Consider the following 15,291-nt stretch of genomic DNA (forward strand, 5'->3'; position numbering starts at 1 on the left):
CATCCTTGCAGCTGCATTTTGAACCATCTGGAGACGAGAAATGGTTGACTGAGGAAGGCCTAAATACAAGGAGTTGCAATAATCTAAATGTGATGTGATAAAAGCATGAATGACCTTCTCCAAATCCTGCAACGACAAGAATGATTTAAGTTATGAATAATCTGTAGTTGATTAAAACTATTTTTAAGAACCACATTTATTTGGATTTTTAACCATTTCTTGACATCATCAATACAGTCCTCTAATAATATTCCATAATGGAAGCATATATAAGTCAAAAAGGAGCGGGCCCAAAATGGAACCCTCAAGTCAAGTCAAGTTATTTTATTTGTATAGCACATTTAACCGAACAACAGTTGACCCAAAATGCTTTACAAGTTAAAACAGGGAAGGCAGAAACAAAATGCCTTGACAATACATAAAAATGAGTACAAGACTCCTTGAATACACTTAAATAATTAAATAAAACAAACATAAATTATAAGGCTATAGAATATAACATATCAAAAAAAAAAAAAACCCTGAGGGACACCACTAATAATAGGTGCTGAAGAAGAGAAAAATTTGCCCAATTATACAGAAAAGGACCAGTCTCTAAGTTATGAAGTGAACCACTGTAAGGCGGTACCTTTGATACCAATCAAATGCTCTAAACACCAAAGAAGTACATCATGATCAACTGTATCAAATGCAGCTGTAAGAACTAGTAACATTAAAACAGCATTTTTACCAGCATCAACTGCAAGTAAAATATCATTAGATACCTTTAACAAAACAGACTGTGTGCTATGATAAGCAGCGAAGCCAGATTGGAAAGGTTCCAATAAATTTGCTGAATTTAAAAACAGGATCAATTGTGGTTGTACAACTTTTTCAAACAACTTTGACAAGAAAGACAGCTTAGAGACAGGGTGACAATTATTTAAAGAACCCTCATCCAAACCCTGTTTCTTAAGCAAAGGTTGAATAGCAGTATGCTTAAAAAAATTTTTGGCACTAACCCAGCATCCAAAGATGAATTTATCAACACTTGGATACTGGCAACTCAGATTAATTATTGAATTAATCATGGGAAATAAAATCTTAGGCCTATGAAGATATGTGGCAATTAAATCCGAAAAATACCTGGATCTAGCTAATTTTGCAGCATGCTGAAACTTGAACAGCAAGGCTTTAAAAATCTCAAAGGACACCGTTAAAAAATAATGCATCTTTTTAAAAAAGCAAACCATTAAAGTACACATGAAATCAAAATGAACTATATTTATTTTGTTAATGCACATTGCTATTTTTGTGGTGAACAATTTATCTGTGCAAGTCAATCCACAATAAAAAGAAAAAAAAATAGACTGCATCCCGTAAACACAATCAAGCCTAAAAAAATAAAATTAACCCCTTTGAACCACAATTCAAGAACATTTAGATTCATAATGTATCTGGTTCTCGTCTTATTAATGACAGTAATGTAGTTTGCAAGTAAAGCTGCAAATTCCACCATTAACCTCAGCTGCCCCGTAATAATCCTCTGATATCTCAGTTAAAGAAAGGACAATCACGTTTGGACTTCAGTACGAGGCAACTGTGCCTAGTGTTAGTATGCCCTTAGAACAAATTGTTTACTTTATATCTTTATTATTTACATTATAATTATCTGTGTCCAAAGGTACACACACAGAGAAAGTTGCTTATTGCTGATTTGACGTGTCAATGACTCCTGCTCAATAAAAACTCCACAGATATATTTGCATACATGACGATATATATATCCTATATCCTACAGTAGTTCCATCTTAGGATACAAGAATGAAAGGATATAAAAATGAGAGTGGAGGAGATTGAGGAAACGTAGCTAAAAATAGAAATATCCCTCCTCACGCAAGCATTATTTACTCACTCAACCATTATACAATCACTCAAGCATTATATACTATAGTGTCGATGCCAAAATAATATCTTATTCGTCTTACTGTTAGATTTCTAAAGAAGATTTCCAACCTCAGATGTCAAATCCTATCAGACAATATCTGTTTTGTGAGGTATCCAAACTAGTAAAATCTATAAAGAGCAAGTCTTGTCTGTTCACCAAAGGTGTTTTATCAGTCTTGTAATAGCCTGAGAATTTGACCATAATAAGCAGAAAGTGGAAAACAAAAGTGATGGTAAAAATGAGCAATGTTGGTTTATTGAATAATCTCAGTTGCATGTGTTTCAAATGCTCATACAATCAGTACAAATACAGCGAGTCTTATTATGTTATGAAACCCACTGTCATAAAATTAAAATAAGGATAAAGAAGCATAAAATAAGGAATAAATGATTAATATGTAATAAAATGAAAGTAACAATTTGGTTTAGGGACCAAATCTCACTATTAACATATTCTACATCCCAATACCTAAACTTAATAGCCAGAATTGGATCTTAAAATAAATTGTGACCAAAATGATCAAATGATAACTACATTAATCATAAGTAATGATTATTACTTTTGGAATTAAAAAAAAAAAAAAAAACAGAAAATAACACAGATGTCTGCTCTCTTGAAGTAATACATTAACACACAAATGTTGCTGATGAGAATCCATAAATCACATTTCAATTACTCTGAATGCTGACTGCACATTTATTTGTTTTTATTTTATATAGAAAGAAATATTTCGGAACAATTTGTATTAATTTTTTACCCAGATTACCATTTTCACTAATATTCTTATAGTTACTGTAGCAATGATTTTCTTTATGTAATTATGTTGTGATGTGGATCCAAATAGCCCAGTTAAAACCGTTCCTGCCAAGTTTTTCTGCATATTTCCTTTAGATGCTAAGCATATACTAGCAAAAATCTATGTGTTTTGGAAATGTTTACCATAGATGCTCTCTCAGATGGCCACACTGTTGGGGATTCTGTCTGGAGACAGATACCAATAGGGCAGTTTCAGTTTTTCATTTCGGCTCTTGATGATGTTGGTCACTTCAAATAATTTCTTGCGGAAAGTCTTAGTGGCTTCTATGACGGATTGCTCAGTGAAGTACTTATCTGGATACACGCCTAAAAACAGCTGGGGAGAAGATGTGGACAAAACATGGTTTACTTTGTTTAAGCAATTTTGTGGGAAGCAAGTAGAGTCAAACTAGTTATGAATAATCGGTCATCGAACCTCTTCGTCCTGGTACTGACTGAGGGCCCAAACTGCTCCTAGATGCCAACTGGATCGCCCACGGTCCGGAAGACTCTCCATGATATACTTCATATCCACCTGGCCCTTCTGTGTGGGAGGAGGCTTCCGCATGGTGCAGGGACTGTTGGGGATCCAGGAAAACCAGTCATACTGGAACATGGGACAAGCACACAGATATCAGCATATAGATAGTAACCCAGCCACACTTTATATTCATCCAGAAAAGTGTCCAATCCCACCTGTCCGAAGTTGACGGCAGCATGTTGTGCTGAAGCTGTGAAAATCACAACAGTCAAGTACTCGACCAACTGCTCCCGGGTTTTCAGGGAATTTGGAAACTCTGTGAAAATGGGCAACATTTTATCCTCATGCATGCAATTAAAAGGTGTCTTTTCTGCCATGTAATCACAATATCATACAAACATTTACATGTGTGCTTGCGCACATACAAAGATACTTAGATTTGAGTAAATTTACCCTATACTCACCACATTCCTTGGGAGAATTCTTCATACCAGAGAAACAAACATCTTGAACAAATGCCTGGATCTCTTTGTCCTCCTGAACGGTCTCATCACTGCTGTAGTAGATCTTGACCACATCAGAAACAAAACTGGAGGAAGATCAAACTAAATGATAAATCAGCAAATTCCAAAACAGATTTGAGTGTCAAATGCTTCACTAGTTATTTCATTGTTATTAATGCTCAGCATTAGTGTTTGAAAATGTCATTTATCAACTACCTTTTCACCGCCTCCCAGACCATCATGCCATCATCTCTGTAGTAATAGTTGGGCAGATCTTCCTTGTTGTCCACTCCTCGAGCTTTCATGGCCTCAGGGAAGCACAGGGACTTGTAGGTTAAAGTTTTCATGGCCTTTTGAATCACTTCAACTATTCCATTTCCACCGGTGCCATTAGCCTTTGAATTAGAAGGACAATGGTGATTTTTTTGTTTTGTGTCCGATTTTGCAGTGAATTAAAAAAAGAAAAGAAATTTGCGGGTGAAATTATCGACGCAACATAGAATTGCAGTATTCTATATATTTATTAATACATCTATAGAAATAGAAGTTCCTGCAAGCACATCAAATCTTTCTGTCAGACTGTAAAATAAAAACAAACATACAGAAGTTATTCTATAATAAAGAAGTCCTATATCTATTATAAGGAGGTATAGTGAATCATTCTCTTATGGCTGGATGGACAGTCAACAGGAACGACCTGTTTGTTAAATTCCTGAGATGCGCTCAGAGGACCCACAGTTTTTTTAGGACATCATTTTAATTGTTAAATGGTCCTGGGATTAAAAATTGCCATTTTAATGGGTTTCAGTGGCCCTTACTGTAGCTATTTTGTGTACCTAAAGTAAAATAATGTAGAGAAATACAGGTGAAATATTGAAATTCTAATACAAATGCGCACTTGTGTCCAAGTAAAAACTGAAAAAGACAAAAGATCCATAAGATAGTTTAAACCTAGTTGTATCTTCAGACCTTATAGTCAGGTGAACAAAGAAGTGATAAACATGAATGCAAAAGTTGTAGTTCCTTACAAGGCACTGTTTATGCAGGGTTAAATATACCTTTTCAAAGAGCCCAGATTTACAGATGAGTTTTTCACGAGCTGCAGTGTTGATGGCAATGGTGAAACGAATATGAGGTATCAGCAACTGTAAGAAAAAAAAATAAAAAAGACTATCAGCAAAACACTGGCCTTCAATTAAGAAATAAACCACTCTAGGCCACTATATGACATTGCCACACAAGACACATTTAACCTACTCAATGTATTATGTTTTTATATATACACTGGTGTTTTAATAGGTATTTCTGTATTCTAAGCTATTTTATTCCTCTGATTTATTTTTACATGTGTTAGTCTTTTAATTATCTTGGTTTCTGACTAATCACATGACAGGAAATAGATTCTGTAAAGGTAGTAGCATGGCAAACAAAATGGTGGTCACAAACTGGTGATCATGATTAGCTGGACCTTGGATTCACTGTATAACTGTTGATATAACTCATCTTTTGAAACACACCTAACCTCAGTTTTAATCTGATCTAATTTCTTAAATTGTAACATCTACTAATAAAGTCAATCATTACAACTTCAATTAGTGTTTGCACCACAGGTAAGGGGCTTTGTGCCAAACTCTAACACCCTGCCTTTTTGCTTTTATAGTAAGAGCAGTAACAAAGGACACCTATGTTCAATAAGACTTACTACAAATTATAACACTAATAAGACTCATTAACAATTATAAGACGACACATAAGCAATGCCTTTACCAGAAAACCCAACTATAAGCTTTTTCCAGTGGCCAAGCATTTTGGCCCATTATTACAGAATGAGTCACAGTTGTGCATTTATAATCATTACAATGACTTGAACACACTTCATCCAATCAGAATTTAGAAGTTATTATGAAATTCGGAAAATGTATGTTTTATGTTAGATCCTCAAGATACTTTGCTGATTTCATTAATCAAGGGGACAAAAAACATTATTAAATTCTAGAACAGTGGTTTTCAACCTGTGGTCCGCGGCCCCCTAGTGGGCCGCGGTGGTATTGCAGGTGGGCCGCCAATTATTTTCTGTTCATTTCCAGTCCATTCTAGGGCTGTGCGATTAAAAGAAAACGTCCTAAAATCACGATTTGAGCGTGCGCATATGCCTAACTCCAGGTTCACACACTGTCTGTGATGCGCCTTTTTTCTGAGCCAATGTTGACGGATCAGAGCGTTCTCACTGCGGTAAAAGGCTAGAAATAAAAACTTGCGAAAATAATTCATGTCTAACACATGAGCATAGAGTGAATTTGTTAGTGAACAGGATGCAGTTTAAGTGAGAGGAGACACGTTTTAAGTGTGCACACTCTCTCCTCGCAAAGCAGCGTGTTTCTGAGCAAGCACGACTGGTTTTGTGACAGAGGAAAGGAAATCTGCTGCGAACAGAGAGATTCGCACTCGTGCATTATTTTAATGTGCTTTCGCGTTATATTTATGCGCTCTCACTGCTGACCACATACACATACTGTATACACACTGCAAACACCTGAGGCACCGCTACAATTAATGAGCTCTATGAAGAATGCATGGCAAAAAAGAAAAAAAAGTCCCTGTATACAGGATTTTTTTATTTATTTTTTTTTTTTGCCACAAGTCTATACATTTTTTTTACATCTTCACTATAGTGATAATTTTGACTTATGTCTGTTCTAGAGATGTTACAACTTTTTGATAAAGCTCTGATTGGTTTTCTTTTGGAAATATGTTTCAAATTAATCCTGAATGCATTTATGACTGTAAAAGCACAATTGCAAAATTGATCAAAAAAATCGCGATAGTTTTTTTTTTTTGTCCATATCGCACAGCCCTAGTTTATTCAATAAATATAGTTTAAAATCTAGCTTCTGAGTACTAAGTTATTAACCCAACAATAGCGGGGTCAGTTAATATTTTTGAAGTGGGTCGCGCAAACATATGTGTTTGGTTGTGTGGGCCGCGAGTTGAAAAAGGTTGGGAACCACTGTTCTAGAAGTACAGGAACCTGTGTGTAATCTACTACTGTAACAAAACAGGCACTAAATGGGTTAAAGGATTAGTACACTTCCAGAATACAAATTTCCAGATAATTTACTCACACTCATGTAATCCAAGATGTTCATGTCTTTCTCTCTTCAGTCTTAAGGTAAATAAGGTTTTTGAGGAAAACATTCCAAGATTTTTCTCCATATAGTGGACTTCAATGGTGCTCAATGGATTGAAAGTAAAAAATGTAATTAAATTTATATACTTTCTAACTAAAAACGATCACCTTGAACCAACTCGTCCTCACGCATTATGTAAATCAACATTTGAAAGGTCACTTGTGACGTAGGCTGAAGTTCCAACCCAGTGTTTTCAAAGTGAATGTGTGAAGAAAGTCAAACACCCTACACAAAAAAAAAGTAAAATAATGATGTTGGATGATTGGTTCAAAAAGGTAGGGTATTGTGAAAAACTCATTTTCTCATTTTCACAAAGTACACAGGCGAAGAGTAATGTGGAAAGTTACAGCAAGATGAGCATTTGGGGTTAAAAGGTATATGGATTTCATTTATTTTTGGAATTTTGTTTGAGATTGTTAAGAGCTCTTTGAATCTGCTTTGAAACTGCATTTTTAACCATTAATCCATTGAAGATCTCTATATGGAAAAAGATCCTGGAACGTTTTCTTTAGAGCCCGACCGATATATCGGCCGATATGAGCTTATTGCATTTAAATCGGCATCGGCGTTTATAATGGCCGATGGAACATGAGAAACGGAGTCTCATGCTTTACTCATGTTATGAGTGTTGCATAGTTTACCCACCAGAGGGAGCTCTGCAGCTCCAGAGTTGACAACAGCACCAGAAATCCACTAGCGAAGAAAGCGATAAGCCAAGCCAGCCACGGAGATTTTTTTTCTGTTTTGACGGTGAGTCTGTCGTTCTTCATGTGAAATGATTTAGTTCATACACTGTATATACAATGATGTGGTAGTTCTAGCTAACGGTCCTATCATTATCACTTATAAATATTCTGTAACATCACTTACAGCCACTAATGCATTGCTATATTAGATTAGCCACAAAGTTAATACCATGTTTATCAGTGGAAGAGTGCGAACGTTAATAAGATGTCAAACTATAACGTTATCGTTTAACTTATTCTAAATATATCTGCAGTGTTTCCCACATAATGACCGGGTAACTGTGGCAGGGGGGCAATGACTAGAAGTTATGTACAGCGTGCCTCGAAAAAACAACAGCTGTTATGTTATTGAATGAATTCATTAAAAATAGGTCATTGCACTTACATCAAATCACGATATGGACGAATGTCTGTAAGTATTAAGCCGGAATAGTCTTTTTAAATATGAATCCTGCATGTTCTGCGCGTCTCTGTTAATGAATGGCGCAGAAGCGCCTCTTCATTCATTAAACACACGTAAGCGCATTAAGCTCGCGGTGAATTCAGCGTCCGCTGTCTCACTAAATAATCACGTGAACACATGAACAACATCCCCAGAACTGCTCTGACAGTCACTTCATGAGCATTTGACCGTTTGATTTAAGTAAAAACAGCGCCACATCACATACACAGAACTGTAAATGTACGCCAACCCGTCAAAATAAAAGTCCAGTTAAAGGCTGTTGTTCAGCAGAATGTACAAAAGCCTATCATAGACCCGATTACTAAAATATTCGATATTTACAGCCTTATGTTATTCTAACGCTAATATAGCTTCCTTTTTAGCAGGCCCCTTAAATGCTTGCTATTAACTTGATTGAAGGTGGTTCTTCTCAAAATTGACAGCGGTGTGTTCATGACACTAACGTTAACCATTCAACTTCGAGTAGGTGGGTCAGAAATGATTAACCAGAGGGGACATGTAAATAAATGTGAGCTGAACAAGCGCTTTTTTTTATTTATTTTTATTTTTTACAGATTGTTTCAAAGCAGCTTTAAAGACATAACAGGAAAATGTTGTAATATTGTTAAATAGAAGTAGGTAATAGGTAATACCTATTGGTTGACAAATAAAAAAAATATATATTTCTCATTTTTGCCTATGTAGGAGATCCCTGTTTATTATAATTCTAATTCTAATGATGACACGAGTAATGATACATGGTGATATTATTAATACACATGCTTATTCTTTCTCTGTCTCTTTCTGGCCTACAGATACCTGAAAAAGGTGAATGCTGTAGCAGCAAAGTGTGGGACTACTTCTGCAAATACTTTAACTTTAGTATTATAATTTATTTACAGAACACACACAGACTGTTAAAACCAGCTTCAACTGGAAGAAAGTAAAAGTGTTTTTTTGACCATTAAAAAATATATACTTTTGATGTGCAATTGTTTAGTCATTGAGACTATAATCTAAGGCTTTTTTTTTTACATAATCTCTTCTGGAAAATGGTTTATACAGCCCACATACATAGAACAGGCAGATATTTTGCTATTGAATGTTGTGTAAGTGCAGTATATAGGAAATGGGTCTAATATCCAGTTTATTTTCAAAATCAAAATATCGGCTTATAAATCGGCTCTTTTCGAGTTAATATCGGCATCGGCCCCCAAAAATCCATATCGGTCGGGCTCTAGTTTTCTTAAAAAATCTTAATTTCTTTTTGACTGAAGAAAGACATGAACATCTTATAAATGATACAGAACTTATTATTCTGGAAGTGAATTAATTATTTTAGACATGCTTTCTCTGGACATTTAATAATGGTGCAATCCACTAAATGGATTATCACAAACTTAGTAAATCATGTTGCATGATTCATTAAAAAAACCCACCTCCCATAAATTGTGTATGAAATAAAAAACTCCAAAAATACATACATAAGGGTAGTAACCAAATTAACTGCATTCTTGCCTTTTTGTCACTAATGTTTAACTGCATGTCTTTGGTAAACCCTGACAGTATTTTTTTCATGTCAAAAGAGGGTTTGCGCTGGTACGAGTTGTTAGTAAATCTGCCCCTAAATCTCACTGCAATGAAAGCGTTAAAAGATGGCTACCTTAAATACGGGATGGACTGCAGCGAGCTGTCTGTACATGGCTATGGCAAAAACCTCCGATATCAGATGTGTCCTGAGAAGGTGTGTGACCAGCTGGTGTACAGTGAAGTCAGTGTATTTCACCCACATCTTGGCTAGCATCCAGTCGAACTGATTATCGCTTGGGAGAAAGACTGTGTTCCCCACTCCTACAGTGGTCTGACGACTGAGCTGTTTCAGATAGCAAAAAAAAGCCCAAAATTAGTACTTGGTAAAACTCAAACTTTTTTTAAGTAATGTTTTACATTATTTTTATTTCTACAGGCACCTGAATAGCAATTGGTAGGATTTCATTCTGGCTGTTCTTGTACAGCAGGCAGAAGGGAGCAGCCAAATACTGCTTGGTATCTGGGTCTGTGGCATTGGCTTGCACTCCCTCCATTATTGCATAGTCTGCTATGTAGATGTTTCCCGCCTGTAATAGAGAGGTATTTGGTATTGGAGCCATAGATTAACACAGGACATTTTGTATTCCAGTCTATATAACTCATTCACGTCCAGAATTTACCACTTCTTTTTGGTGCATCATCAAAAATCCAAAAATAAACTCCAAATTTTCTACACCCAAATTTTTGTTTAAAACTACACTCAAAATTGAATTAATTTGTGCACTATAAGTTTTATTGTACCGTTTTTTTATGAATCTTTGTAAATCATGTAAAGTGTCTCCGAGCACCCTGATAAGTATAAATATATTTTATTTGTATATTGTATTATTTGATTTTTATTAGTGTGGTGTAATTTTTTCTGACTTTTAATTCCTCCTGTAGCGTGAGACCTCTATCCAGGGAGCCCTCCACCATCTCCTGTGTGACTGCAAACTTGTCTGGAAGATTCAAGCACTTGCTGATTATCACCGGATTGGAGCCATTCAAAAACTGATAGCCAAAAAAGTAATCCTTATTCCAGTTCTGCATCACATACTCTGTAAAAGAGAATAATAAAGTCAGCTGCCAGTGAGTTTAGGAGCATGCAAACGATTTCTGCCTTGGCCTGGTAATTGTTGCATTCTCACAATCATTTTTACTCAGTCATTGGACAGATTGTGTAAATAAAATAAAAGAAACATTTCAAACCTGACTCGGAGTTCTTGATTTTCACAAATATTTTTTCAAAGTCTGCAATATCTTTCCAAGAGGACAACTTCAAAAATTTATTAAGTCCAAGATTCCTAATCCTGAAAGAGAAGATGATCATGGAAAATTACAGCTGAATCTCTCAATCAGATTTTCAGTGTTTACGCTAGGCTTATTTCTCTATTTATTTTGAGATATTTCCTAGCAACAGTCAAATGGTGTCACAGGAAATCTAGAACATACATACTTGTTGGAGATGCATGCAAAAGTATGGACACAACCTACGCTGTAATGTAATTCAAAGAGAAGTCCACAGATTTCGCAGCTTCAAACTGAATGTCCAAATGAAGGTCATTGCTTGAACTGGCATCGATGCTCAAGGGGAAACCAGGGCGCCACTCCTTCCACCTTTAAGAAACAGCAATATTAATCTTTCAGTTGTTTGGATTGAAACTTATTTTAGGTGAAATAACATTTTTTTAAAAGGCAATAATTTTTTTTTTTTTTTTGGTTTCATGTGCATTGGTATTTGCCAACCAATTGAAAAATATTTACACAGGATTGTAACTGTGGCATCAAACCTGAACAGCAGTTGTCTTGATTCCAGTTCCATGCGCCTGTACTCTTTCATATTATCATCCTGAGGCAATCGATCTAAACAAACATGAGTATATATATACATTAACAAAAGTATTTATGACATGCTTCATTCAGGACTGGATGGTGAACAGATCGAAGTAGGCCTAACCCTTGCCATCTCGAAGAACCACTTCCTTTTCCTTGTCTATCCAGCGATAACAGGGGAACTCGAAGGAGTCTCCAGAGGGTGTCGTCACACTGATGCATCTGCAGAACCACTTATCACTGATCAAGATTTTCTCCTTCCCGAGTTTCACCAGCACTATGTCTCCAAGGACCTCCTTCACTCTGATCTCAACAGATACCACCTTTAACGACAACTTCTGTTAGCCATAACTGAATCACACAGCTTGTGTGCAAAAATTATCACTGGATTTGTCAGATAATATCATTTTTAATTTATGAATCATAATGATTAATGTTATGATTTATAAATCTGAATATATGACATAATGCTGTGAAAAAAGTATTGTCACAATGACAATACTTAATGATCACAATTAAACATTAGTGTACCTAATATGTGCGATTGGTGTGACAGTGTCACACTTATACCTTATAGAAAGTAGTGCTTTGCTCTGTGAAAGTGACGTGACATTCAGCCAAGTATGGTGACCCATACTCAGAATTCGTGCTCTGCATTTAACCCATCCGAAGTGCACACACACACACACTGTCATACTTAATAAAACAGACTGTAGTTCCTAATATGGTGTAATCTCATTTGTATTCCCTACCACTAGATGGCAGACATGTAGTACTTTGATTCTAGACCAACATTACATCATGTTGCCATTCAAAGAGTTCAAGGAAATAGCAGAGCAAGTTAGCACTGGTGTCATTGATGTGGAAGTAGTTCAGTTCATAGAGTGTGTGTAAGTTGTGAGATTTGTGAGAAAATGAGATTGGTCCCATACTCTCTCAAGAACTATAAACTGTGTCACCTAAATATCTGATTGGGCAGATAGCTGGTCAACTGATCAGAGAATAGCATGCATTTTACTATAGCACAGTAAAAGAGTAATTTACTACTCTTTCCCGGTTCTTTTTCTAAATGTTTTCCTGATCCTTTGAAATGAGAATAAAAACACACACACACAAAAAAAAAAAAAAAAAAAAAAATCTTGCTAATAAGTTCAGACATCCATGCAATATCTATTATTTCCTGAAAATTACTGATGAACTGACCAAAAAGTAGCTACTGTTTAACTGCTATATAGTGTAGTAATAATTTAGTACTTTCTCCTGTTTTATTGTTGGCTTCCTCTTTTCTGATCACTTGGAATGAGGATAAACACACACACACACACGCAAATAATTTCAAACATCAATTCAATATCTAATATTTCCTGAATATTATGAAATTCAAGATGGCCACACCCGGTGACGTCATATGCAAATTAGATGAGTATATTTACAACCCAAATAAACTTTAGGTCATGCCCAACATTATTCTAATTAACAGTAGATCTCTATCTTCAAGATTTCAAAAGCTTATGGCTTGAAAGAACTTATTGTCAAAATACAGCATTTTTTCCAAAAAAAAAAAACAAAACAAAAAAAAACCCTGGTGCCTAAAGGTTTCAAATCGGAGCTTTGATTTCTTACATTCAACTTAATACTGAAGCATGAACATTACGGTTTAAAAACAGCAACGCCAGTGATTGACAGTCAAAGGAAAGCATGGTTTGAATGCCCCGCCCCACAGATCAGTTCAAGGTTTTGATTGGTTTTGACCCTGTGTCAAAGAGTAAAATGTGCCCGTCAAACGCCAAGCTTGCCCTGTTTCTCCATTAGCACCTTTTTGTACTTTTTTAATTTCAGTAAAGTTCAATTATTTATTTTTATTCCACTCAAGGAAAACATTTTAATTATACTCAAGAAAGTAGAAAAATTAAAAAATGCACAAGTGCTGTAACCAAAGTACTATCCACCTCTGACATCAGTAAAGAAGTTAAATCAGTTCAACCTGTACAATTTAAATGTGCTATATTTGATTCATTTAATACATGACACCACAGTTTCCACTGAGTTTGAATAGAAATTGTAAGGGAAAGCTCAATTCTTACCGATCCTCTTGTAAAATGGTCAACAACAGATTTGTCCAGTAGAGTCCGGTCACTGCTTCTCTCCGTGCCCACCAGAGTCAAGTATATTTCATTAACCGTCTCAGCAAACTCCTGTTTGCCAGTGGTGACAGAGACCGTGTACGTGAACATCCTGCTCATATGAGAGGACCAGTGTAACAGACTCTCCCTTTTCACTGCTGCTTTGGGGGTGTGGCCTATCAGTCTACCTTGTGATGATATCTGTGTGTTCTTTGAGTAGAGGTGATAACACCATGTTTAAATCAATTAATAAATGTTGCATTCTAAACGGCCAATTCAGACAATTTAAAATTCACTCTCTTTAATTTGAAGGGCTCTGATAACACATTATCTTTGAAAATAAAAGACTTAAAGTGGCCATGGCAGGAGAAATCAAATTAGCCTTGATCTTTTGGCATATAAGATGTCTTTTGTACAATTAAAACATCCTGCAAATTTCATAACTTAAAACACCCTCCTCATAAACATAATCTATTTAATCAAGTTCCAAAAGTGTCTTGTTCGGATCCGAGGTCACATAACCGGAACAGACATTTGTATAAACTCAGAGCAAGACATTGATGAATAGTCTTCTTTTCAACATAGGCCCCGCCCACTGGTGTTTAGTTGATTAATGACTGACACTTGATCACGCTGAATATGAGTGTTGCATCAAAAGCAGTAGAGATTACGATCAATCCCACTCTCTTGTGAGTACACAGATGCGTATTCACTTTCTGACAGTCCACACGCTCGCGTCTGTCGTCAGTGAAAGATCGTATCTGAAGGATCCCAGCAGGCAATTTAATGCATCCAAAAGATTTAACACAATTAACACAGGAGTGGAACTAGGGTTAGCCACCCCACTCACAACTGCTGCCTCTGTTTCTTATTTTTCTTGTCAAGAAGTGCATTTATTTATTTGCAGAACGTAATGGGAGATGATTCAGATATGTGCTCCACTTCATCTCAGCACCAGGTTAAAGTCAAATAAAAATCAGTGACAAAAAAATAATTTTTATTGCTTTAAGTATCGATTCAAATTTAATTCAGAATTTAGTGTTTGATATTTTATGTGAAGTCTGTTTTAAGTTTACTTAAAAGTTGTTATTTAAAGTCTTACAAATGTTCACATTGATAGCTCTCATTCATACTGTATTGTTGAATGGCTGTAGTCAGTGGCATAATACCAAGGGGAAAAACTTGTATGAGTATTATTGATACTGGTTTCAGTCATAAACTAAATATAATAAATATACTGTGTTTGTTGCATGTACATTAATTTGAAGATTGAATGTATTGCAAAATAAATGCTAAATTATTGCAATATAAATGTATATAAAAAAAAACCTTTAATGTTAGGTTGGATTCATCACAATTAATCGTGGTCAATTTCAGAATAATTGTGATGAATTATTTAACATTAGTATTGACTGACAGAACTAAAAGAATCAAATGTTATGTTTATCTAAAGTCATTGTTCCTTGCGGTGTTCTTTTATCTAGAGGGAGAGGGAGAATTGACAAGCTGGGATCTCAACCAGCGCATCTGAAGAAAGATTGGATGATGTTCACATTTCAGACGAGACACCACCACAGCCCACCTTCAGACCCATAATTCACCAGGACCGAAGCTCATACAAACAGCCAGCTACACAGCTTTACCAACTTTACCAACTTTATTTTTTTATAACTCTTGTTACAGA

General features: G+C 35.7%; 1 protein-coding gene across 1 annotated transcript; it reads right to left on the reverse strand.

The window, feature by feature from the left end:
- Positions 1-309: 309 nt before the first annotated feature.
- On the reverse strand, positions 310-13,718 carry LOC127955930 (polyunsaturated fatty acid 5-lipoxygenase-like). The gene is made up of 14 exons (XM_052553591.1): positions 13,569-13,718; positions 11,609-11,807; positions 11,442-11,514; positions 11,146-11,268; positions 10,861-10,961; positions 10,537-10,709; positions 10,053-10,199; positions 9,746-9,955; positions 4,765-4,851; positions 3,923-4,101; positions 3,668-3,792; positions 3,419-3,519; positions 3,159-3,329; positions 310-3,059 (listed from the first exon to the last, which is right to left on the reverse strand). The coding sequence occupies exons 1-14, from the start codon at positions 13,716-13,718 to the stop codon at positions 2,880-2,882; spliced, it is 2,019 nt and encodes a 672-aa protein (XP_052409551.1). The 3' UTR covers positions 310-2,879.
- Positions 13,719-15,291: the final 1,573 nt, after the last annotated feature.

Source organism: Carassius gibelio, chromosome B4 (assembly GCF_023724105.1).
Source record: "Carassius gibelio isolate Cgi1373 ecotype wild population from Czech Republic chromosome B4, carGib1.2-hapl.c, whole genome shotgun sequence".
In the NCBI taxonomy this organism is placed as follows: Eukaryota; Metazoa; Chordata; class Actinopteri; order Cypriniformes; family Cyprinidae; genus Carassius; species Carassius gibelio.

Coding starts and splice junctions, on each gene's coding strand:
- LOC127955930 (XM_052553591.1), bottom strand. CDS start 13,718: ATGTTCACGTACACGGTCTCTGTCACCACTGGCAAACAGGAGTTTGCT. Junction 11,269..11,441: donor TCAAGACAACTGCTGTTCAG/GTTTGATGCCAC, acceptor TGTTTCTTAAAG/GTGGAAGGAGTGGCGCCCTG. Junction 3,520..3,667: donor GAATTCTCCCAAGGAATGTG/GTGAGTATAGGG, acceptor CCATTTTCACAG/AGTTTCCAAATTCCCTGAAA.